The 26784-nt window shown below is 36.3% G+C and overlaps 1 protein-coding gene across 1 annotated transcript in view; it reads right to left on the reverse strand.

Moving 5' to 3' along the window:
- Positions 1–17421: 17421 nt before the first annotated feature.
- FUT9 (fucosyltransferase 9) overlaps positions 17422–26784 on the reverse strand; it is a 35588-nt gene continuing 26225 nt past the window's right edge. Inside the window, exon 2 of the mRNA XM_032651757.1 lies at positions 17422–18522. Coding sequence (XP_032507648.1) covers positions 17435–18514 — 1080 coding nt within the window. The 5' untranslated portion in view covers positions 18515–18522 and the 3' untranslated portion in view covers positions 17422–17434. The remainder of the gene's footprint in view (positions 18523–26784) is intronic.

Below are 26784 nucleotides of genomic sequence, written 5' to 3' on the forward strand. Positions count from 1 at the left end.
TTTGTCTGCAGAAGTTAATGATAATAAATACATTACTCTGCTAATACTATAAACACATGTTCTCCAGGAATCCTATTAGGTAATGCTCAACATTTTTCCATTTACAAATGCAAAGGTTTAAGAAACTTGTATGAAGTCTGCAAAAGGATCCATTGACTTATAATGCACTATGTTGTAGCATGTTCAGATAATCTATTAGAAAAGCTGAAGTGATTTGGATGTGTATTTCTGTAATACAAACTAGGTTACAGGTGATTGGCCAACAGGGAAATATTGTCAATATAAAAACAGACAAGTGATTTTTCCTAGTGTGCAAACATGTTTGAAGCATGTCGAAACAAGCATTCACACAAAGAGAAAATTTTAGCAATATGCAGAGGTAGTGGCTTCCAGAAGCACCAAGTTTTTCTTCAAAGTTAAGCTATTTGGTGCCACCACTATGCGCGCAGATGAAGAAACTGCAAAGACGTTTCCCTCTTGTTAAGAGGAACAGAGGGAGAGAAACAAAGAAATGGAAAAAAAAAACAAAACACCTGAATCTTGACACTCATTTTTACTTTTAATCAAACAAGACTCTTTTGGAAGCAAACACATTCAAAGATCTACATCTCCAGAAGGACTAATTGATCAAGATGCTGGATGCAAATTTCTGTGGCTATTTAACTATGCAAAGATTTTTTTTTATGATTATTGTTTTTGTAACTTTTTTCATTAAGCCTTGTTACTCTTTATGCACAAGGCAGAATGCAACCAGCACAGCAGAAACTCCTTCAGTCATCATCTCTCTGTTGCATTCATATTCATGGCCACTTAGCTCAGTTGATAAATGTCAGGTTAATGAGATTATCATCTACTTCAGGGCTTCACACTGTTCCATGGCTGTAGTCTGTACTTAAGATCCCTGATGAAATTAGAAGAAAAAAAAGAATGTAGATGAATTTGTCCAAATTAGTTTTTTTAATAGAAAACTACTTCAAAGAATTAATAGTTTTAAAGAAAAAGAACCTAAATTGTAAGAAACATTTAGATCAAGTGGAATGCCTTTTTCTATTAAAACAAATAACAGAGGCATTAAAAAATGTTAAATCACCAATATTATTCCCATCATAACAAAACTATTATTATTTTGACATGTTATATCCAGACTTTGTTGTCTTTCTCGTTAATAAATATACATTTAAAAATAGTTATAATTATACCACGCATAATATTGACATCTGTGTTTTCACTTGTTCTCTCATTTATTTACTTATTTTTTGACTTACAAGTAGTTTCATAATGTATCAGCAACATGATTTATAAAACCTCTCCTACTGTTTGGTATTTGAATGATTTCCATTTTTTCCTATTATACTTAATGAAGAAAACATCTGGTCAAGGGAGCTTTATTGTTAAATCATTTTCTTAGAAGTTATGATAAAAACAAATATTACTGAATACATGAATATTTCTTTATAGACAAATAAAACTATTTATGACAGCTGCTGTATTTTACAGTATTGTTTTCCATAGTGGGTGAAAATTTTAGAATTCCATCTGCTGTACATATATATGCTTGTCTCACCACAGCCTTGTCAAAATTTATTTGATTTTTTTAGGTTCAAAATTGATGAGAGGTACAAAATTATATTTCAATATTGCTTTTATTTGCATTTTTAATTTAATGTTGGACATTTTCCTAGGGAAATTCTCTGTTGCCTATTTATTGGGCACATAATTTTTTAAGCCTTTTAAAAACAGATTATTGAGATATAATTGACATACAATAAATTGCATATATTTACAGTGTAAAATTTTATAAGTTTTGATATATGTATACACCTGTGAAACCATCACTGTAATCAAGAAAAAGAACATATTCTCTTCAATATCTGGAAGAATTTGTGTAGAATTGGCATTATTTCTTTCTTAAATGTTTGGTAGAATTTGCCAATAAGCCATGTTGCTCTGGAGATTTCTTTGTGGAAAAGTTTTTTTAAACTACAAATTTAATTTTTGAAAACAGATCTGAGTTTATTCAGATTCTTTCTCTTTGTCTTTTGGAATGAACTCTGGTAGCTTGTGCGTTTAAAAGATGTGTACATTTTATCTAAGTTGTCAAATTTATTGGCATAGTGTTGCTCATAGTATTCCCTCATTAACCTTTTAGTGCCTCTAAAATTTGTAGTTATGTTACTTCTCTCATTTCTGATGTTGGTAATTTATATCTTCTCTCTTTTCCATAACCAGTCAAGCTAGAAAGTTTTCAATTTTATTAATCATCTCCAAGAACCAGTTTTGGTTTAATTGATATTTTTCCTACTAATTTTCCATTTTTGATTTCTTTGATTTCTGAGCTATCTTATTATTACTTTCTTCTGCTTAATTTGGATTTAATTTTTGGTTTGATGCTAGACATTGTGTATTTTATCTTATTGTGGATCATAGGTATTTTTTATTCTTACAGATATTCTTGAGTTTTGTTTTGGACACATTTACTTGGGAATACTTTGATTCTGTGGAGATCTGCTTGAAGTTTTGTTAGGTGGAATCAGAGCAGCCTTTAGTCTAGGACTAATTTTTCCCTTTACTGAGGCACTACATTCTGAGACCTTTATCCAAAAACCTGTGAACTTCAAAGTTTTTCTCTTCTCTCTGGTAGGAACACAAACGAATCCCAGCCTTATATTATTTCCAAGCATTGTTCCCTCTAATCCTTTCAGGTTGTTTTTCCTCTGATCTCAGGTAATTTCCTCACACACATGTTTCGATCAGCACTCAGCTGAATTCTTAACAGGGAGCCCCTCTGTAAATCTTTGAATCTCTCTGTCTATATTGGTCTCTGTCTCTCTCTCTCTTTCCCATTTGGTACTCTAACCTACAAATATGCCTTTCCTTGCCCCTCCGTTCTACCAACTCTGTCTCTCTGTGTCCTCATCTCAGGGGTCCTTTGTATGTGTTTCTATTGATGTTTCAGAGTGGTTTTGCTTGCTTGTCATCTATGATTGGTTTTCTCATTTGTCTGTTTATTTTTGAGTAATGGATATTATATAAGGAAAATTATTGATAGAAATAATAGATATCTGGGGATGATTTATCTTTCTTTAAAATCTTTCTAAAGATTTTTATTGCTACTGCTCGTTTCTGGGGTCACTATTAGTCTGTATAACTTAACACTGAGATTTGGGTTTGAAGTTTTCTGGTCTACCCAGATGACCTGGCTGCTGTCTGTGCAAGGGTGGTTCCTTCTTTCCTCTTAATCCTGGGATGTGGCGTTTTCAAGCCAACCCAAAGCAGACAGTGAAGCTTAGTAGGATTATACATATGTGTCCTGAAGGCTGATTTTTGTCACCCAAGACTTGTGATGATGTTAAAAATGTATAAAATAAGAAGTAGCTCAGCTTTTGGTGGTGATCAGTTTATAATTGGATAATGCCCCAGGCAAAAATGTTCCCCATTGCCCTGTTAAAAATCTCTGGATTCACATCCTTTCCAGTGTCTTGGCATTTTAATTCCTTACCACCCAACTATTTGATAACTTTTGGATGATAATTTTTTATGTTTCCTCCATCTTTTTTTAGCTATGATCATCAGAAGAGTTTTTCTGAAATATTAGCTCACTGACTAATGATATTTTTCCCTTTAAATGTCAATAAGCAGTGTGTTACAGCTATAATGTCACTGTCTTAAAAGCTAAATGTAGTATTACTTAAACATTTTTACATGATCACAATACTCTATGCAACATTAAAATAATTGTGACAGCTAAAAACTTTTCCTGATTTTGCCAAATGACCCCTAGGCAGCACAGTTGCTCCTGGTGGGGAGCTATGGCTACTGAAATCTGGACAAGTCTTCAGGCTTCACAGCCCATGCTCATAATCATCACACTGCCCTGTCTACTTGGTAGGTTCTGCCCTAGGGTAGGTAGAGTTCTACCCTGGTTTCCACAAAACCTACATATCTCACTGCTTATTCCTCCCCTCACAGACACAAAGATATAATTAAGTTGAATTATATTTTTCTTCTTCTCTGTACTTCTCCTTCTCTGTACATAAGTCACTCTGTCCCCTTTCCCGTCATTCATGTCTTTCCCTTCCTAGTACCTGCCTGTCCAGTTTAAATGACATTCCTTTCTGTATCTTTCTTCATCTTCTCCTGTGCATTTCTCCCTCCTCTGAATGCTATTTCTCCCTTGAGGGTGTGAGTTATCTGAGGATTAAATTATGAAATATATGCGGGCAGAATTTGTGTCTTGATCATCTATTGTCTTCTAAAAGATGAAACAAGTTTCCTGCATCCAGGAGGCACTAAGTTGAATGAATATATCACTTTTTTTTGGAGAAAATGTAGTGATTGTCTTTCATACAGTAATTCTAGAAAGAAACTGCTTCCTTAGCTTCCATTTTGAATTCATTATAAATTTATTACCAAAGAATTTAACTAAATTATATGCTTGCTAAGTACCTGTTTCTTTGAATAGATTAATTCTTGAATCAGTATGACACATAGATGGACTACTTGCTAGTTAACATTTTGCTTTCATTTATTTATCTGAAAATGAGTCGTTCTCTTTCTTTACAACTGATTTTTAAAAAAATAATTTAAGGAATTTGGTTGTATCACACAATTCAATTTTGTCTACCCAGGTTGACATATTCATTAATCTTAGAATCAATAGGAAAAGAATTCTAAAACCAATTGATATTAAACTGAAAATAAATACACTTAAGTTTTGCTCAATTTTCCTTATGGTTCAATTGTTTCTTATGTATTATTTTATTAACCCAGAACAAAAATCAAGTTATAGCAACATTCTCCAAAGAATGTTCTACTAGTGCTTTTAGGTACTCCATGAAAATAAAAAAGCTGGTGGTTATATAAGCTTTGGAAACTTTATGGTATATCCTGTGGTGGAAAACTCATAATTCACAGTAACACATTAAGGTTAGTAAGGAATTCTATAACAAAAATCAATCAATCATTGGTTCAACCTCATTTAACCCAGTGTTTCCAACCAGTAGAACTTAGTGGTTAAACACTGAGACCCTGGGTTAATTGCCTGGCCTCAAATTCCAACTCTACCTCTTTTAAACTGTGTAAACTCAGGTGTGTGTCCCAACTTTTTGGCTGAGAAAAATAATGGTGGAAGTGTAGAGTGTTGTAAAGATTAAATGAAATAACATATGTGAAGTATTTAGAATATAGCCTGGCTTATTGAAAGCCCTTGATCTATATTTACTATTATTATCATTTATATATGACCACAGAATTTATTTTGGAGTAAGAAGTACTGGGATCACTGTGGGATCTGTTACAGAGATTTTGGGAGGATTGTCACAGACATATTTGATATAGTAGCCATTCCTGGGAAGTGTGCCCAGATGGATTAGTTTTTATCTCTGAGTACTTACCTGGAAAAGGGATAGCTAACTTAAGTAAGAAATGGCCAGTTAATACCTATATGTGGTTGGATCCAAGTTGTAAACTGGACTGAGGAGTTTTCATTTCCCTCCAGGTATGCTAAGATGTACTACCATCCTATCTGCCCAGAGAGAAGAAAGAAATGTGAAGCCAAGAGAAAGAAAAGAACTTGCCCTTCTCCCCACAAACAACAGAGATATACACACATAAACATGAGCACACAAAACAGACCCACACATGGAGACACATATGCAGGCATCCAAACTCACACAAGACATACTCTCATTGTAGAGCACTGCTGAGGTTCATGTCATTTTCTGACTTGGTCTTTGTAATGAATGTATAATCTGTAAGATGTATTTAGTTTAAAAATTTTAATTCAATGTATACAGGGAATCTAGATTTTCATGTAAGTGGAAAGGAACTTCCTCGAATGAATGATTTTGAACATAAGCATTATAAATAACCAGCAGTAAGTATTGCACATTTAAATTGAATTTTTTATTTTAAATATTCACAGTACAGGAATTTATTAGGTCTGAATAGAACATCATTATTTACACATCCAAGGGATAACTCCAGCGGTAAATCAGTGAAATACTTACACTGAATATAGGAAATATGATTGTAGAGATTTCTTCTTACAGATACAGGCTCAAATCTTTTATACATTTATTTCTGCCTGGGGATCTTAGCACAGATTGAAGTCACTATTAGTTGCTGAACAAAATTTCACAAAATTATAACTATAGCAATCACATCATATATTTATAAGCCCAGAAAGACATCAATGGCAAGGAACCCACCTTATAATAGTATTTTTAAGGGAAGGAAACTTCAAATGACATCTCCAGTTTAATTTGTGGAAAACACAAGTTCTCCAGATAGCTGAATATACAGATCTTCAATGGCATTTTGCCTCTCATGGCTTATTAAAATATTTGCTTAGCTGCCATAATATGTTATGTTATTTACAGGTTGAATCAATGAAGGGAACAGTATGGTAGCGAACTAAGAGCCCAGATTGATGTTTGCTGACTGTCATAAACATACGACATCCTGGTCTGGGAAGTTGGCCTCCACATTGCTGGGAATGGCTACTCATCATTTGGATCAATGCTTGACTCCAGGATGTAGCAAGACTCAGTTGCATGGTTTTCACCTGGAATAATAGCTGAAGTCAGCTTTTCTTACCAATATACTAACTTCACTGAAGCTGTTAAAATAACCTGAATGAACCAAACTTCTGCAAATAAATAAATAAATAAATGTATAAATAGGATCCCCACTGTTTTAATAACATAGCAATGAAATTAGCTTCCAACAGTGTAAATGCTATACTGGTGTTCAAGTCACCAAGTGCTATGTTCTAGCCTCACTATATCATGGTGAATGACTAATTTCATTCGTGGGTGGAGTGGTTATTGGTCCACGTATATTATCCATCTGGAATTCAGCCCTTCCAAAAACCCAAGTATATTTTCTGAAAAAAGAACTCAAAGGCAAAAATAAAGACAGGACTTTGCTGAACGGAGTAATTTCTGCTCACATGGATTGCTGCAAATTTTCAGCATGTAAAGGCTTGGTCTTGCAGCCAAAATTCACATTTTCTGTGCAATCATCTTTTTTTTTTTTAATTACTCAAGTTACTGAGAAAAAGATTGGGTTTATTTCTTTTCCTCCTACCAATTATACTGATTGGCTGTCCATACTGCCCGGGGGTTGTAAACGTTACTGCCCAATTTCGTGTTATGCAGACCTGGCCTCAAGTTTTTTTTTTTTTTTAATTAATTATTTTTTTAACCCCACTGGCAGTAGTACTGATTTTGGCAGTGTCAAAAAAAGACATACCATTCTTGATTGTAGAAAAAGCTGCCAGAATATTGTGTTCATAGTAACGGAATGGATTGAGATGATTTTTTTTTCACATTTCATGCTTCATTATAGGAAATTGCTATACAGTAAATTGTATCATTTGCCAACAAATGATTTTATTTGTTGTATTTTATTGCCGACAAGAAACGCCAAGAAGAAAATTGGGAGGAGTGGAATTTACCACAGTATGCTGCAAAGTTAGAAAATAAGCAAAGTAGCATTGTCTATGGGCTCATTCACACTGAGAGTAACATTTTCACTACTAAAGTTTAAAAAGGACTTCTGAAAGAACGTGAATCATGCACATGGGATGAGATGAAGCCTGTGGGTGAGTTGGCAGTGTGAATCCCCCCAAAGTTGCACGATTCACTAATGGCATGCACTTTTTCACCTAATATAACACAACCGTAATATCGTCATATAATTTCTAGCACAACTTATTTCAAACATGCACTGGCTACTAAAATAAGGTTTTAAAGAAAAGCTGATGTTTGATATAAAATAATCATGTTTTTTCAAGTGTGGAAAAATACTCTACAAAAAAATAAGTAGAAAAGTGATTTCTGATCAATGTGTGGTTTTATCTATAAAAATTCAGATGACTAATTAGTGTGCTTACGACAACCCTATCAGGTCTGCATGGCAATAATACACATACAGAAAGTTAAGAGCATTAAACAACTATTAGCACAATGCAAGTATCCGTATCAGAAATAACGAACCTATAAACTGTACATTTGGCATTTAGGTTTCAGGGTGTTTTTGAGTCTGTTTAAATATGACAATACAACAGTGTAAAATCACATTACACAAATAAAACATACAATTACCAACCAAATAGTTTATGGATTACTGACCCTTACAAATCACACATTGGCTAGAATTGGCACAATTTTTTTCAGCATGATAGTTTTGACCTTCCTTACTTGAGTGGATGTTGTTTTATTCAAAGTTACACTTGAACTACATAAAAAAAAAGGATAGGCATGGGTGAGTCTATATGTGTGTTCTTGAGGAAATGAGATAAGAGGAAGCATATGGCATCCCTACTCTTCGGCTGTAAACCTCCCTTGCAGCTTTCTTCATTAGCAATGCTTTAGTTAGAGCTCCTAAAGAAATTGCCTGTCAACCTATTTTCCCTCCTTCTTATGGCTCACAGAGCATCCACATGACCACATGGAAGGGAGCAGGAAGAAAAGAAGAAAAATTCTAGACGAATATATGACAGCTCATGCCCTGTGCCAGGCTAATTAAACCAGGATGTCTAATCAACAAATCAAAATTTGTAAGAGTTTCTCAGCCGGTGATAATGTAAAGCTCACTGCACTCTGTTGACAGATGAGAAATCTATGGCCCAGAAAAGCTAGTGAATTATACAATAGGTTATGTAAGCTAGAACTTGAATTCTGATCCTTAATTTACTGCTCCTTTCCTTGTTTCTTGTCGCCATTTTCCTCCTTTCTGCAGCTTTGTGAACTTGAATCTACCATTTTTCTCCTTTCTGCAGCTTTGTGAACTTGAATCTACCTGCAGACTTGTTAGCTCTTTACCTTTTCCCTTTAAAAAACATCTATTATGCACACATGTGGTTTTGGATTTAGAATAGACCACAGTATTCCAATGAAGATGATAAATCTCAGTAATTTCATTCAAATAATTTTGACCAGTTGCATTTCCTCCAGCAAACATTACTTCTTATCTTCATCTGACACAGGATTTATGGAAATGTTGTTTTTTACATTGTCACAATTACTCCGCTAACCCTGACTCTTACCAAACCCAAACTTAAATAAAAAGAGAGAAAAAGGTAAAAGAGGGGAAAAAAAGGCACATGAATAGCTATATTGTTTGTGAAGGTTGCCATCATACTGATAGCTCTAGAGATTTAAATTTTTATTTTAACAGCAAAAAAGCGTGATGCTATTTTCACAGCTTTTTTTTTTTTTTCCTATTCCTATTTCCACTGCCACATAAGCTGTTAATCTTCCAGGGCAAGAGCCTTCATTGATTTGAGTGTAGAGCATCTACAAGCTAAAAGGGATTTTTTATTTTGTTTTGTTTTCCTTTTAAGTAAACTCCTGGTCACAAGTCTTTGTCTTTTGATTCATTATTTTAAAATAATATATAAAATATTTGAGATAGGTCACCTGTTATCTAAAAAGTGCACTGCTCCCAGTTTTACACAGGCAACCAGATATTCTCGATTTGCTCGAGGGCTTTTGAAAATCAGTATGTGAAAGGCCTGATCTCATTACAGTCCCTAGAGACATGCGTCCTACCCAACATGATAGTGAGCTCTCTTCTGGCAATCTTGCCTCGGATGAAGATGGCCTCTTCAGGATTGTCTCATCCGAGGGACCGAGGTGGCTAATAAGGCCCATCTGAGGTCAGGGGATGCGCGTTGTAACTCTGGCACATATGTCTTGCATAATGAGTAGTACTGGGCTGTTAATTCAGTCTGGGCCCTCTTTCTGCTGAGCCCCCTTTCTCTCTCCTTCACTCTCATTAATCAAAATGGAATGCAGTCGTGTGTAGAAAGCCACAACAGTTAACACACCTCTCTGTAGAAATCGCTCTTAAAATTTTTCTGATAAAACTCACATATTTCACAATGAAATTCCAGCAAGCTCTAATTTAACACACTTTCCATATATAGTTAATTCAACAGTTTGGTTGCCAGAGAACTCAGAAAAATGACTTAATTCAGTTTTTGAAGTTTTCTAAGGTTGTATCTGAAATAAATGTTTCTAAAATTTTTTAAAGCAACACAATTAGGAACTACTTAAAAATACTATTTTGAATATCATTCCTTTTTTACACACTGAAAATAAAAGTTGTCCTTAAGTCTACTTTTTTTGTTTTATTACAGTACAACTTAGAAACTGTGCACATGAACGGTTGAGAATATTCATGTCAAAACTCTTTTTATTATGCAATTAGTAATCAGAGTACTCAATCGCAGTCTGGCTAAGAATTATTTTATTTCTGCACCAGTAAACAAATACATCCCAGCTCATTGAATGTATACTCTAACATTTTTAAAGTAAATTTTAGCATTCTTTTTAAACTTTACAAAAAGTAGAGACTTGATTCTGTTTCCTAACTTTTATCATTAACTAGTTCTGTGGCTAAACTACTAGACAGTTGAAATGAGGGATTAAGTCAAGTTGCTGAATATTTATTTCTAGGCCTCTTTCCTTCCCAGAAAATGATTTCTGAGAATCTTCCTGCTATTCCGTCTGTGACTTGAGCTATACCAACTGATAATATGCTAAACTGACTATTAATTTACTGATTTCTCATAACATGGAGGTAAAATTAGGTCTGCTTTGGGTTCCATGATTTTAAGAAATGATGTATGTGTTTAGTAATGCAAATAATGCCTATGCACGACGACTGTCAGCTCCCCACACCCCTTGCGTTACTTAGTGATTACAGAAGACGTGAATGTACGCTTCCACACTATATTTGTTTCTCCTCTCCTGAAGATTGTTCCTTTGGCTTATTTAAATTTGCAGTGATTTTTATAAACTGCTTAACGCTTTCAGAGCCTCAGAACTGAAATTGTGGAAATAATTTTGGATTCCTCACAATGATCTTTCATTATAGTAAACCATACTAATTGGACACATTGTCTAGTCACTTAAACGTCATTATATTTGTCCTCACAAAAAACACATCATGAATATGTTACCTCCATGTTACCTCCACATGCATGTTACCCCCATATGCAAAATCTGAGGCTAAGAGAAGTCACATAATTTGCACACAGTGAATGGGCAGAGCTGGGATTCAACTCTAAATCTGTGGTCATCAAAAATCCATGTGCTGTACGCTATAACCTTGTTGCTTCTTGTACATCACAGGGAAATATAGCCATTATTTTGTAATAACTTTAAGTGGAGTACAGTCCATAAAAATATTGAACCACTATGTTGTACACATAATATAATATTGTAAATCAATTTGCTATACTTCAATTTAAAAAAATCCACATGCTACAGCTTGCTGGTATAGCCCGACTGCAAATTACTTTTCAACCCATCAAGCAAGGACTTTGGAATCTGGGAAAGAGTTTTCTTAAACACATACAGCAGATAAGCAGATCACAGAAGCTTAGGATTTTATGGCTGTAAAGGATTTTAGTAATTGGATAGTCTAGTCCTTCCATTGCAAAATATAAACATGAAGTTAGAAAACCAGAAAGAGAATGAGAGGCATTTTTCCCAAGGTATATAACCTTTTCTTGTCCTACTAATTCCTCCAGGCCAAGAATTGTTCATGTCTTTTGTGTAGACTGGTGGTTCCCAGAGGTGGCCCCATGTTAGTATCAGCTGTGGAGCCTTTGCATGAAATAATTAGGCATAGACATTGTTTTGGACCTTGAAGTAGGGGAATGAATACTTTACTGACATATTTGAAAGATTCCAGGTTAACTCAAGAAAGGTGATAGCTCGTTTCAACTGAGCGATAGAACACTTCCCATTTAACAGGTGGCTAAGACTCAGACCTCAAAACTAACAGCACATCAGAACCATTTGGGGAGATTTAAAAAATACAGATTCCAGCTCCCATCTCCGATCCAGAGAATCAGAAGCTGTGTATTATTAACACTTTTTCAAATGATTCTTCTGTACCTGACCCAGCAAGTTCCAAAGGCGTGTGTTTGAGAATCATTGGCTTAGGATGGTTCACAAACTATGGCATGAAACAGAATAACTTAGGACGTGCATTAAAAGCACGTTTTTTTGGACTTATGTGAAGAGATTCCAACTGCATGAGCCGGGCTCAGGAATCAGTATTGTTCATGAACACCTCTGGTGATTCGAGGTCAGGTGACCCAGGAACCAGGCTTTCCACTAACATTGACAAAAGGCAGCTGATGTTGGAGGGGTTCTTTTTAAATTCTTCTTAAAAATATTTTTAATTTAAATCAAATGAATAAATATATATTAGCTGTGAGTTTAAAAAGTAACTGAATTGTCCAGATGTGTTCAATCTGGCTTACCCTAATTAGATTCCCCATTTTACTATCATCTGGGGATTGACTATGCGCCTCCACTACCTCCCTGAAATGTTTGCATAAATAAAAATTTTCAGATAATTGTAATAGGAATGTGGATGGTGTAGAAAAATTTAAAACATTTTAAAATAATGCTCAATATATGCTTATTTTTCTGCAGGCAATTAAGATCTCAGTGCGTAGGTGAGTACATGGATTGCAAAGGAAGTAGGTAGAGAACTAAGGGGCAGAAGGAGTTAAAGGAGGAGGGTTAGTTAATTGAGCATTTGCTATATTCACTGGATTAGGTTCTTTCCAAATATTAGATTAATAATCAGTTTTATACTTTACTTGTCTATTCAGAGAAATAAGAGGGAAATCTGTTGGAATATTTACCTCCAAAATATTATTTTGTGATGGTCATTGGAAGTGCATTTGCAAATACGCGCATATATCAATTTAGATCTTAGATGAGAGAGTAACAGTGCTAAAAGGAACATACAAAAAACAAGGTCCAGAGAGGTTAAGTGGCTTTCTCAAAATTACAGCTTTTTGAATAAATAACCCAGCCTAGCATTACTCATATTTCTGGTTTAGCAGGCTATCTCTCATTTATGTTGTAAACTGCTCTATATAATGCTTACGGATATGGATGCATTCAATATGAATTACTAAGAGGAAGAACACTTTTGGTAGTAGTGGAGCTTATCCATTTGCAAAATGCTACAAAATCTACAGATGAGAGATGTCCAGAAAAAAAATACCATCTTAGTTGACTGATGTTTGCAATACAAAGAAGTGTTAGTTCGGGAGGAAAGAAAAGATATTTCTCCCCATGCATAGTTTGGTAATAAATATGTGCCCCCTACAGTGCTTGCACTTTATATTCTTCTTAAATACTACTTGTTTCTTTTCTATTAGAAACAGTTGGTATGTTAATATTTGAATAGACTGTTAACATGTTGCAAATTCTTTTTAATCTTTCTAGAAATGTTACTTCTTTGGGGTCTTAGAATGCAGTAAGCCTGGAAAGACATAAAATGCCTTCCTTTTCATCCAGGCAGCAAACTGACCAATGAAACAAATACATCATGTCTAACGGGTACCAAGAAGCTGGAACTGTTATCCCACTTTACAAAATATTTTGCATGATCTCTAATGCAATCTGTTTATTCATTCAACAAGAATTTGTTGAGATCCTCCTCTGGGTTAGGCACTGGATTTATCTTTTAGATTCTAAAATTTATTTTGTTTAACAGTTTGATTACAATTAATTTATTAAGAAGTTCCCTTCAATGAGATAGAGTTTAAGGGCACTCAAAGATATGATTAAGCACAAAGTCATAATGTAAGGATCTAAACCTTGTTTTGGTAACATTAATTCATGCAGAGACATTTTCTGGGTGATTGCCTTTAAGACTCAATGGAATCTAGTCTGAAAATTGGCAGGCAAAAAGATCTCAATAGTATAGTTTCCTATTCTTTCCATATTTAACCTCCAACTGGAGGCAAGAATATAAAGGCTCAGCAAATAATTTCTAAATAGTTGGTCAATTTATACCTCAGATACTCTGAGCTTTCTAAGCCCTCCCAACAGAAGATATTTCTGCACATTCTGGGATTATCAGAATTTGTATAGTAAATATACAATTTTGAAGCTGATAGTGGATTCCTATTTAGATAACTTTTTCAGTTTCTACTTCATATTGTCATATTTATGGCTGTCATAAACTATGACTGTCATGTCTTTCTTTTTCAGACATGACATACTGCTAGATATGGAGAATTTAGCATATGTTCTTATTAATAAGGCCTATAATAATTATATATTCTTACTAGTAAGGCCTGCAATAAATAACATTTAAATATTCAGACCATCGAAAGTAAAAGATTTTTGATATATTTTTTTTTTTGCGGTATGCGGGCCTCTCACTGCTGTGGCCCCTCCCGCCGCGGAGCACAGGCCCTGGACGCGCAGGCCCAGCGGCCATGGCTCACGGTCCCAGCCGCTCTGCGGCATGTGGGATCTTCCCGGACCGGGGCACGAACCCGTGTCCCCTGCATTGGCAGGCGGACTCTCAACCACTGCGCCACTAGGGAAGCCCTCAGGTTTTTGATATTTTTAAATAAAACTTTTTAAGTGGTCTGTTCTTTTTTTATATTCACAATCTACCTCCTGGCAAAATTTGTTTGTTTTTGTAACCAGCAGCAAGCCAATCTTGTCAAATATTTATCTTTCACCACGTGATATCCTTAAAAAATTGCAATCCACAGGATTTATTAAAGAAGTGGCAGAGAAACAGGACCATCTTGAGGGTTGCATTTCACTTCAAATGTAGTGAAAGCCCATTTCCTTCTACTAAAGCTCAACTCCTAAAATATTTAAACCAGAAAGAATGCTAACAAGTTTCATGTTTTATTTACCTTATGTATACTTTTACAAAAGTCAAAGTGCTTCCATAGAGAGTGTAACATTCTACAGGCCCTAATAACACCAATAAGGCATTCACATTTTTAGAATTGAGATGTACTTCAATGATAAGGTGAGAATACAATGAAGAAGAAAACAGGGTCAAGAGAGATAGTACCCTTTAATTCTAATCTTGGCTATGTCAATATAGGTGTGGGGTGTATGAGTGTGTGTGCCCGTGTGTGTGTATGTGTGTGTGTGTGTGGACATATGTCTTAAATATTATCTCTGAATCTAGTTGTTTCATAAGTAGAATGAAGAGACTGGTTTGTAAACATTGCTATAATTTCTTCCAGCCCTAAAACTCACTGATCAATGGACCCAGAATTGAAGCTGACTCATTCATTTTTGGTACTTCATATTGAGAAAACTTATTCTTCTGGGACTTGGTAATGGGTTTTTAATATACAGATGTGCTAGTTAGTCACTCAGTATTATTGCCTTAGCTTCAGTCATCTTATCAGCACAGAATTATAGTCTCACACTGAGAAAGAGACCAAATTCATAGTTGACAATAAAGGCAATGCCCTCAGGTTTCTCGGTTCTTTGAAATCATGAGCACCCACCACAGCAAAGGCTTTCTACTGAATGCTTTTCTGCTTCTGAAGAAAGCAGGTATTTCTAAATTGGTTGGTAATGCATCCTCTTTAGATCCCTATAATTTTTGTTGGCCGAAAAGACAATAAAGTAAACATAAATGTATGAATTTGACTATTTGAACATCATGAAATAAATGTGGTGGAGATCTCTCCTTATCTAGGAGGGCATCTACACAGACATCATTTCTGGATGCAGTGTGGTTAGAAGAGATAATATGGAGGTAATCTTCCATTAGGTCAAATGAGTAAACAAAGTATGTGGCTCAGAAACAGGTCTGTTCATCTTTATCTCTGGTTAGGGCATTGCCTGACACAGGGAGCCTGTTCAATCATGGGTAAAGGAGTGAACCTGAAGGTCAAACAATCCTTCATCCAATGTAGGAATCTTCCTCTGCTCAAATCCTTCTAGTGGTCCCAAGAGCTCATTCCCTCACAAGGCAGTCTGGATTGTTGGACATAGCTCCTGCTTTCTGAATTTAAATTTGCCTCTCTCTCTAACTTCCATTTGATGTAGAAAATTGTGGAGTTGAGTTCTACTGATGTTAACATGTAGAGGATTATTAGACTAAGTCACAAGTAGACACAAATGGATGTCATCAGAACGTTCTAACACTTTTGATGGGTTTAGAATAAAGTCATTAAAGATTCTTTTGGTAAATGCTTTCTTTGAAGAATCCTTATCTTCCCATCTTTTCTCACCCACTGTTCTCTGCTTATATCCAGCCCTTAATATTATGGAGGGGAAACACTGTACAGCAACTGCAAGTTCAGGGGTGAATTCTCCAAAAACATAGTATAATGAAAGTTTATTTTGGTTCTGTAAAACCCTGAGGGCCATGGTCACATGTGCCACATATGAATAATTACAAAAATGGAATATAAAACATCATCTCCAGTTAGTACCTCTAGGCTAGAACTGTCACTTTTTTGGAACAAACAAAAATTTTCTGATGACTTTCAATGTCATTCATTTATTAATTCAACAAATATGCATTGAGATATCACTCTGTGTTCCCTACAGATCGCCATTTTATTATGTTTAACATCTTATACTTAACACCTTGATAATAATTTTATTTAGGTTCTTTTAAATGATAGGACAAACATCTCACGTATTATGTCCATATGATGAAACGAAATAGTTTTAGACATTGGACCTTTGGAAAAAATATTTTAAATTGATATGTTATTAAAAATTATATTGATGCATAAACGTACCAATTATAAATATGACTTGTATCTATACATAACATTTTCCCTTGTCACTTGATAAGATTATTTGTTTCATTATAAAAAGGAGTGTTAAGATCAGGAAGAAAACTATCTTAGATTTTCTTAAGTGTTACTAGGATTATTTCCCAGGTACTAAAAATCCCAACAAATTGGATATTTAAAAATACATAATAATTTAACTTAAGATCATGAGAACAAGTGGCTGCATGTGCAAGTCAATTTAATGAAAATAAATGGAAAACCTAATAGCTTCCCAAATAGAATAGTTCTGCTCCACTACCTGGCTTATTCACTAAGTGAATAATTCACAAATGTGGCATTCACAGATGTGGTAAACAGGTAAAAAATAGATCAAATAAAGACAGTTATACACTGTTCAACTTCGAAGTCAAAGAAGTTAGAATTCAATTACAAATGCTTTTCCTTTGTTACATTATGCCAACTTGGAACTAGAGATGATAATATTTAATGAAAATATTTCATATTTGAAGATGTGCATCTTCATTTACCAAATGGATTAAACAACTGATCAGTGTAGGAACAACAATCGAATCACAAAGTTACATTACAGACAACTACAAAAATATGAAAAAAATAATGTTTACAAATGATAGAGAAGAATAAATTATTTTTCAGTGCACATAATTAGGTATATATAAGATAATTTAAAACAAGTGCAGTGATTGCTGAGGCTGCGCTCTCAAAAATCTCCATCAAAATATATATGTCACCCAAGAGAGAGTGATACAAATAAATTATGACACAAAAGCTGAATGATGTCTCTTCTCATCTTCAAAACCTCAATAATATCTCATCAAAATAATTTGCCAAGTGTGCAAATGATGGAAAACTTTAATTCCAAAACCATTTCTCTAAATTACCAACGGATTTATATTCTTGATGTCTTTTCACATGGTCACAAGCCAAGCATGCATGTGATTCCCAAAATCGTGGAAGATTTACTGTGAAATCTTTCCTCCAGTTAAAGTAACTAAGGTATAATTTATTGTTTTTATCTACTTCCTTCAGATACTTTGCTAGCTCACTGGGAGAGTTATAATCTTCCACATGAATGAATGAATCTGCTGGAATATAATTCTCATAGTTTTCCCTAGATGGCCCCAAAACAACAGGCACAGAGCCAGCCAGAAAAGCATTGTAGAGCTTTTCTGTGATGTAATCTTTGTGGATTGAGTTTTCAAAGGAAAGATAAAATTTGCAAGTAGATATGGTAGGAATCAAATTTTTATCATTCACATACTCTCCAAATGCTTGCCCATAGGTATGGATTTCAATGCTTTTGCTTAGCTCATTGTAATACTTGACCCTGGCATGCTCAGGGTTCCAGTTACTTACAACCCAGCACACTAACTTCTCTTTGCTTGGCACTTCAAACACGAAGGGGTTTGTGCTCACCGTCAAGAAGCCATAAGGCACTTGGATATCTGAGTCGCGGCGATAAGTCAGAGTCAGGTTGAACAGGTGCTCAATGCCGCTCTTCTGGGGTGTGTGAGTTGGTGATTCCAAATTCATCCAAATCCATTTCTGGAAGGGTGGTCTCGCCTGCTGAGGTAAATTAGTCAGATCCCAACTGATGTCTCGGTGATGGATCAGAACCGCATGCGATTTGTTGTACAGGGACCGGTCCGTCGTGAGATGGCATCCTTGGATGTTGAACATTGCTTGGCAAGATGTAAGGTCAAAGGTCTGCCCAAATGGCCACACCCAAATCAGAATCGTAGTTTCGTTAAAATAATCAGTTTTGGTGGAGAAGAAATTTTTCATTTTCAGCACAGTGCTGGCTGACTCCATCGGATTGAAGATCCAGCTGTTGGTGGGCTTGATGTAAACGAGCAGACATGCCATGAAGCAGCCCAGGATAATGCAGACGATTAAAAATGGGCGGAGAATTCCTTTGGATGCCGAGGTCATAATTTTTCCTGTGAAACAGAAAAGGAAAGATAGAGGGGTAGGTAAATACATTTTGAGAGAAACAGGTGATACATCCTAAAATACACTTAATCACAAAGTCAACTGCATTTTCCTTTCCAGTCTTAGCAAAAACTAAATATAGGATGTCAGTGCAATAAAATCAAGTTGTAACTTTAACAGTACCCGTTTCCTAAATGCTCACTCTCAGCTAGGCTTTGTGCCAAGCACTTTGCATACTTCATTTCCTTTGATCCTCACAGAACCCCTATCAAGGAGGTCTTTTATCACCTCTTCTCTGCAGAATGAAGAAGTTGAGGGCCAGAGATATAAGTAACTAGCTTACCCTAACTAGCTTATCCATTGAGTTATGCTCTTTCTTGCCTTCTACAACCTTTTTTGAACAAATAATACAAACATCAATAATCCATTGAGGTGCATTTGGCACCTCAGGTTTTATTGTCTTGATTTCTCTAGTCTCTGCCCTTTATATGAGTGAGGACTATTTACCCAGGAGTTAAATTCAGATCCATTTCCCATAACAAGAACAGTATCTGACACTTATCTGGTGCTCATTAGCGCCAAGCATTAATCTGAGGACTTACATGAACATATATATATACATATGTGTGTGTGTTAATGTATATACATATGTGTGGTGTGTGTGTCTACGTAAGCATACATATTAACTCATTATATTCCTATCTTAATCATGAAGAAACTAAAGCCCAAAATGGTTAAGAAACTTGCCCAAGGTGATATAGTAAGTGGCAGAATACACTTTTAAACTCAGGCTCTGGCCCCAGAGTCTGGGCACTTGAGGACTACATTTTTTTTTTCTTTGCGGTACGCGAACCTTGCACTGTTGTGGCCTCTCCCGTTGCGGAGCACAGGCTCCGGACGCGCAGGTTCAGCGGCCATGGCTCACGGGCCCAGCTGCCCCGCGGCATGTGGGATCTTCCCAGACCGGGGCACGAACCCGTGTCCCCTGCATCGGCAGGCGGACTCTCAACCATTGCGCCACCAGGGAAGCCCGAGGACTACATTTTTATAATCATTGATTCCCTTGGTTGCAGCCAGAGGATACAATCATCTTAATGATAACAGTATGTAAACTCCATGAGGGGCTTTGTTTCTCACTGCTGTGTCCTCATCACCAGGTTACAGTAGATGCTTAATAGATGCTGTGTATGTTGCATGAATGAATGGGTGGATTGCTGAGTACCAACTATGCCCAAGGTAAAATGCTTGGTAACTAAACAAAAGTGAACAAAGTGTGAATGAATGAAATTATACTTAGTTGCTTTCTTGGTGTATTTTAACACATATCCTTCTACAGAATAACTACCTTTAAATTGACTTACAGGTATTCCTACCAGTAGATGAGCAAAATCTCCTAGTTTTGATTCTCTTTGTAGCAACTCAAAGTTGTCATATTGTACGTTTTAATCCCACAACACTTTTTTGGCCAAACGGGAAGAATTGGTTGCTAGGCAGAAACAACATTCTTTCCACTGTGTCCCTCTCAGTTCTCCTGCTTCCTGGACATTTTGAGTTTCTTGAGGTTCTTCTTGTTAACTCTCTGCACAGCTTCCCCTTTCAACTTTCCACTGCTGTCGGGGTCAATTACTAAACAACAGGGGCAGTTACTCAGTAACCCCTGCTTTGTACAGAAACTGTCAGAAAAGTTTGTCTCTTGGACCCAAATTGACATCCCCTTGACAGGAACTTTTTCACCTACTCCTCATTACTAAAATTCAGTTGGATACCCAACATGTCTTGAATTATTATACAACCTATTTTTGAAGGACCCACAGCTGTGTCACTATAGCTCTCAAGAGAGACAGCAATAAATGTATAGCATAAAGCAAATCATAAACAGGATAATTAAAGTTTTTGACATCATTTTTTAATAGTTTCAAGTAATATGAAGGAATATAATTTAAAGACTTTAGCATTAAAAATAAGAGTCTTAGTAAAAGATTTGTAAGAATTTGAATGTGTATAATTGTGTTTTCCATTAAGAGACCTTCAGTCGTACTTTAAGAATGCTCTAAGTGTTAAAGAATGGAGGAGCCTGGAATAGAAACGGTTCAGGTGTGATTCTCAAACCATAAGTATACTTCAAGGTATTATGTAGAGAAATGTGAAACCAAGAAGAACAGAAGGCTTCTTCAAGGTGTGGTAATTCTAGATGTGTGTGTGTGTGTGTGTGTGTGTGTGTGTGTGTGTGTGTTTTGAATCCTTATTTTAAATGGAAAGAAACAGGCATATGTCTGGAAAAGATGAAAACTCTAACTGTCAATCACTGTGTGGTACACTTACTCTCTATATGTTGTCCGGGTTCATAATCAAACCACTCCTGATAAAGCAAGACTTTTTAATCCTCAGTTAAAAAAGCATAAAAATCAGAAACCCTTTGAACAGAACTTTGGATCTACTTGGGGATCTTGAGATCAACTCAAATCAACCCCAAAGACCTGAAATGAATCACTGACAAATTAATAGGTGGATTAAAATTAGAAATGGTTTAAAAAAGCAGAAGGGTTGCCATATATAGTCACATTGTGACTTCTTTCCTGTTAAACAAAATAAAATTTGAAAGTGCTTCCTACAGTGCCTGGACAATAGAAAGCACTAGGTGTTTGCTATTATGTTACTATTTCTTGTTAAACAGTCAAGACTCAGAGCTCTCATCATAGCTGAAAGTCTTTTGGACTAATAGATTCTGATTTTATGCAAATTATTACCATTTCTAACCACACACACGCCTACAGTCTCCTCTAAGTACAAAACATAACTCATTAATAATGTCTGGATAAAATACGTAAGAAAACAAAGTATAATGAATATAAGCAGGTCTTTCAATAAGTCACGGTATGAGTCTTTTCACAAAACGTTGCTCTACAAGCACATTATACTTAGAGGATTCTGTAGCAGATATTTGCTAGTGTTTACTGCCTGGCAGTTGCTCTGCCGTCTTCTGAAAATAGTGCCCGAATTTCCTATCGAGATACCTCTCCTCTCCTGTGTGCAATCTTTGGGACTGCAGAGGACAATATCTCCCTTTTTCTTAACCAGTGTTGAGCAGGGGAGCCAGATCATTCAAACACTCTCTCTCTCTCTCTCTCTCTCTCTGGGTGTTTAAATCTTGAGTGTAAGGGCCAGGAGGGAAAATATATTGGAGCTGATTAACCACAGTGGGGTCCCCTGAGAAGACAATTATATAAACTCTGCTATCTGGGTCCAAGGAGCTCCCCGTGATGCTGCCTTCCTGTGCTTGGTTCTTCAGATATTCCTTCAGTTCTAAGAGCTAGCTACTCCATAAACTTGCAATAATTTCCCTTTTGTTTACATTAGTTATAATTGGTTTTATTGCTTGAAACAAACAAATCCAAACAAACAACAAAAACAAACAACAAAACCCTAATCAAGCCAAAAAAAAACCCCAAAATGAAAAAACAAAAACCCAATTGATTATCTCTCCTTTTTTTTTTTTTTCTTCCTGCAGTAGGTTAGGTATATAACTTAAATCTTTCAAAAAATTATCTGGATTTAAAAAACCTATATATAAATTCTAAAAACAGCAAACAAATCTCTTCACTTTACATTAAGCCATAGACTGCACCTAGAGTTTAGCTATTTGGTGGTGTCTAACTTAACAGTTAGTAATCTGTTTAGGCCAGCTCAGAGAACAATTTTTCCCCATATAATCATTATGGTGTTTAGCGTCATGACATTAGTATCTGGAATTCTGCAAAAGTCTTCTGAATACTCCATTGATGCTCGTAATTTAAATTGCCCCTTTAAAAAAATTCGGGGAGGTTGGTATTGTTTTGTTTTGCTTCTACTCTTTCCTACAACTTTTATGCTAAAATCCTTTACAAGAATAAAAATATAAGCCTTCTACTTTCTACACTGTACACCGAATTATATTCTGTCTCAAAGCACTGTAAGACTTAATATATTCATGGCTTTACTTTCAAAGACTCCCTTGACACCTCACATTCCACTAAACCTTTCTTGTGGGCATTCCTGCTCTGAGTTCCCACAATTCTCCCCATTAGCTCCTGAGCCAAATGCCTCGTGCCTTTGGGAGAAATGCCATTTACTTTTTGGCAAGAAGACACTGGTTGATCTCTGGAATGCTATCAAATTTGTGTTTGTGAACATTTCTCAAAGACCTTTGGATGCAATCTCTGGTATTTCCAGGCAAAAGCCTCTGTTTTACTTCCTCCAAACACCAGAGAAGCTGCCACCAAAATATACCAGCTTTGGTCAGCAATGCTTTTCCTGAATATTCCTCAGAATACATTCTGGCATAACTGACAATTTCCTGACTTATTAATACAGTGGTTTCATCTTTAGGGTTATTACCTCTAAATGCTCAAAAACCTTTTTTTTTTTTTTTTTTCTGCTTTCACTTTTGTCTCAGACATTTGTTTCCTTTGGTCTGCAAGTTGCCAACTGCCACGTCTCCTGCCCTGCACACTTCTTTATCTTGGATAGTTTCTACATTCAGTCTCTGAAATTTTCTTTTCAATTCAGGGATTAACCTTTTTTAGTCTGATCTTTTATCTGCTCTCTTCTCTTTACTCATAATCACTAGTTCTTAATCACTGTCTCAATTCACTTTAGAAGCTCTATTTACCAGCTCTGGCTGTAGCTAGAACAATCAGATCTGACACTGAGCCCAAGTGTAACGTGGCCCATGTGTCACCTAAACACAGGAACACCCCAGACAGGATGGGGGTAGTTTCTGTCATTTTCCCAGAACATGCTTTCTGGATTCCCTTGAGTCAGTCTTTCATAATTTCATAGTGCTTTCTATGATTATTGTCAGGTGTTGGACCATAGCAGCCAGGTAATGAAGGTCAAGGATGCCTTTAAAAAAAGAAACCTCTCATTTTTGGGCCAAAATATTACTATATGTTCCTGACTCTGAGAGTTTCTTTCTTTTCGATGACAAAGTAGAGCAATTAACCCATTGAAGGAGCCTTGACATTTCCCTTTCCTTCAAATCCACACCCAACCCAGCACGAGACCTGCCGGTTTTGCCTCCTCAATATTTCTTAGATTAGTTGACTTCTCCCCATTTCCCTGGGTTAAAATGTGTATCATCTCTTGTATGGACTACTAACATTGCTTTTTAAGTGGTCCACCTGGCACTCACTTTTGATCCTTTCGGTTCATTCACACTGTAGTAGACCAGTGATTCTCAAAGTGTGTTCCCAAGACTGCCTCAGCATCAGCATCTCCTGGGATCTTGTTAGAAATGCAAATTCCCCCACCCAAATCTTGACATATGGAAGCAGAGACTCTAGGGTGAGGCCCGGCAATCCATTTAAAAAGTCCTCCAAGTGATTCCAACATACACTTTTGAAACCACACATCACGTTACCCTTCTGTTTAAGGGTATGAATTCCAGTTGCTTTTAAGATAAAGTAAAAAAGTCTTAATGTGGCTTAAACAGTTTTGGATGATGGGGACCTTGCCTCTGTCTCCAGCCTCAGTGCGTTGACAAACTCTTTTGCATTCTCTGCAATGCTGTGCTTGGCCGTCTTGCGTGGGGTCACTGCACCAGTTCTTCCCCCTCCCTGAACAGTTTCCTGCTCTTTCTTTTTTTTTTTTTTTTTTGCGGTACGCAGGCCTCTCACTGTTGTGGCCTCTCCCGTTGCGGAGCACAGGCTCCGGACGCGCAGGCTCAGCGGCCATGGCTCACGGGCCCAGCCGCTCCGCGGCATGTGGGATCTTCCCAGACTGGGGCACGAACCCGTGTCCCCTGAATTGGCAGGTGGACTCTCAACCACTGCGCCACCAGGGAAGCCCTGTTGAGTCAATTTTGAAACTCAACTAACCTCAAAGAGCTAAATTGCCTAAAAACAATAAAGGCGGAGAAAAGGAATCATTTAAATAAAATTTTCAGTTATATCCCAGAGTTTGTCCACATGTCATCAGTTAATGGTTTCAAAGGATTTATAAGTATTTATTTTTACCATTCCTTAAAACTTAATATGGAATTCCTTCTCTATAAATTTTTGCATTCTTAATTCCCTGGATCTCACCAGACTACTATTGAATATATAAGGCCATATGCTTTGAATCACCAGTTTGATAGTTGGATTTCCATCAGTCTTACTACCAGGAATGTCTCTTCTTTTAGGTGTCCCTCAATTGTTTCTGTGAAAGACCATGCAAGTTTCATTTGGACCCCAACCAGTGTGGCAGCAACAGTCCCCATCCACTGTTTGTCCTTCTTCATCATGTGGTTCCACTAGTCTGAGAATCATCTTAATGCAGCTGTCCTTCTCCTCCTAACCATTCAATGTGTGGACCTAGAAACACAAATGCAGCTTTTCGCTGACCTCTAACCTTCAGGGTGCCAGAGTTTCTGGGTCCACGTCACAGTTGAAAAACCAGCTCTCTGATCAAACTTGGTCACTGATTCCAGCATCTCTGAATATGCTGGGACACTCACAACATCTCTTCCAGAACTTTTCCTTCAATTTCTGGTCCTCTATCTGCTAACAGTACAGACTTTATTCTCGTTTATAGGGCAAGTGAGTGAATCCACAGGAAATAAACTACCTTCTCTGGCTCTTTCCTCTACCCTTATCCCCAACGTTAAATTCTTGCTCTTCCAGCTACAAAAGCAAAAATGAGAACAAAAAAACAAAACACCATCATGCATATCAAAGCATGTTAGCAGATACTAAGAAGGAGGATGCCTGAATGAAAGAATATCTACCTACAGAGAGAAACATTGGATGGGGCATTGCCATGACAACAGTTTCTGCATCAGACTAAATTCTGAAGGCTGATCATCTTTTGAACTCATGTAAAGCTAATTAGCACCAGCTTTACTGGGGTTAAATAAAAACAGATTACTGTAGTTAATGAGGAGCTTCTGAAACTTCAACTTAAGTCTATAATAAAAGAATTGGCCAGTAAGAACTAAAATAGAAAGGATGAGCCACAAGAAGTCAAGAACCTGAGACAATATGATAGAAGTGTTGTTCAGAAGATTGTAGGGAAAAAAAAAGAAGTTGCAAGTTTAATCAACTTGCAGCTGAGTAATCTGAAAATGAACTGATTGATTAACATACTTAACAGAAGATAATATTATTAGAAGAAAGATGGAAATGGAGAAATTAGGAGTAAAAATTCCAAGAGTAAGAAACTTTTAATCTTGGAGATACAAGTGCTACAGTCCTTGGAGGGGAGGATTTCTATCATATCTTGGTGGGAATTCAATTGGCCCCTTTGGCTTCTTTATCTGTAACCTGAATGAAACATCGTCAAGGGTCACCTAAGAGTCTTATTCTGATACCATTCTTAATAAATAATCTTTTGAATATTTATTTTACCAAGCAGTTGAATACTCAGAAGAAAACACCATATTTGATGAACACTGTTCTCTTATCTTCTATTAAAGAACCTTCACCCTTCCTAAAACCGCTCCTCTGTTCTATCCTTGCAGATAGTCACATCATCCATACACCTGCCTAAGTCTCCAGTTGGAAAGCATGATTTACTGCCTCCACTCCCTAACCTGACTTCCATAGATTACCACAATTAGTCAACTGAAATGCCATAACATTTGTTAAATCTCACTCTCTTTCTCCATCTTTTTGCCACTTCATTGTTTAGGTCTGCATCACTTATTTCCTGGATTGTTGTAATGAACCATTAACTGTTATCACTGATACTGGTCTTGCTTTCCTTCGATTCATAGTAAAAACTGTGACTTGAGTGTCCTTTTTTTTCCTTTTTCCCTTTAATTCTCTCTCTTTCAAAAAAGTTTTATTATAGAAGTTGTGTTGGGGAAGAAGGTGTTAAAGCAGCTGGCCTGAGATCCCGCTTATTACCAGGGAGATGATCCTGGGGGGTGGGAGGAAGAATGCAGGCGACCTGGTCTAATGTCCTTGAAAACATGATAACTTGACCTCCAGGTCAACAGACTAATATTTGCTGGAAGGGAGAATTCTTATCTATGAAATACTTTAAGGAAGATGTTCTTGGTTTAGAATTGCTTACTGTAAACAGACATATACTTGTATGGATTTATGAGGTATGGCTCGCTGGAGAATGTTACATAAGCTATACAATTGTATAAGCTATACAATTCTCTTGAGTATAAAATGGAGATGTTTTCCTTATATGATGTCTTATTTACCAAAACACTTTCAGGTATATGTCTGAATTTATTTCAAGGTTATCTATTCTATCCTACTGATCTATCTGTTGATTATAACATGCTTTAAATTGTTTAT

Source organism: Phocoena sinus, chromosome 12, assembly GCF_008692025.1.
Source record: "Phocoena sinus isolate mPhoSin1 chromosome 12, mPhoSin1.pri, whole genome shotgun sequence".
Classification (NCBI taxonomy): domain Eukaryota; kingdom Metazoa; phylum Chordata; class Mammalia; order Artiodactyla; family Phocoenidae; genus Phocoena; species Phocoena sinus.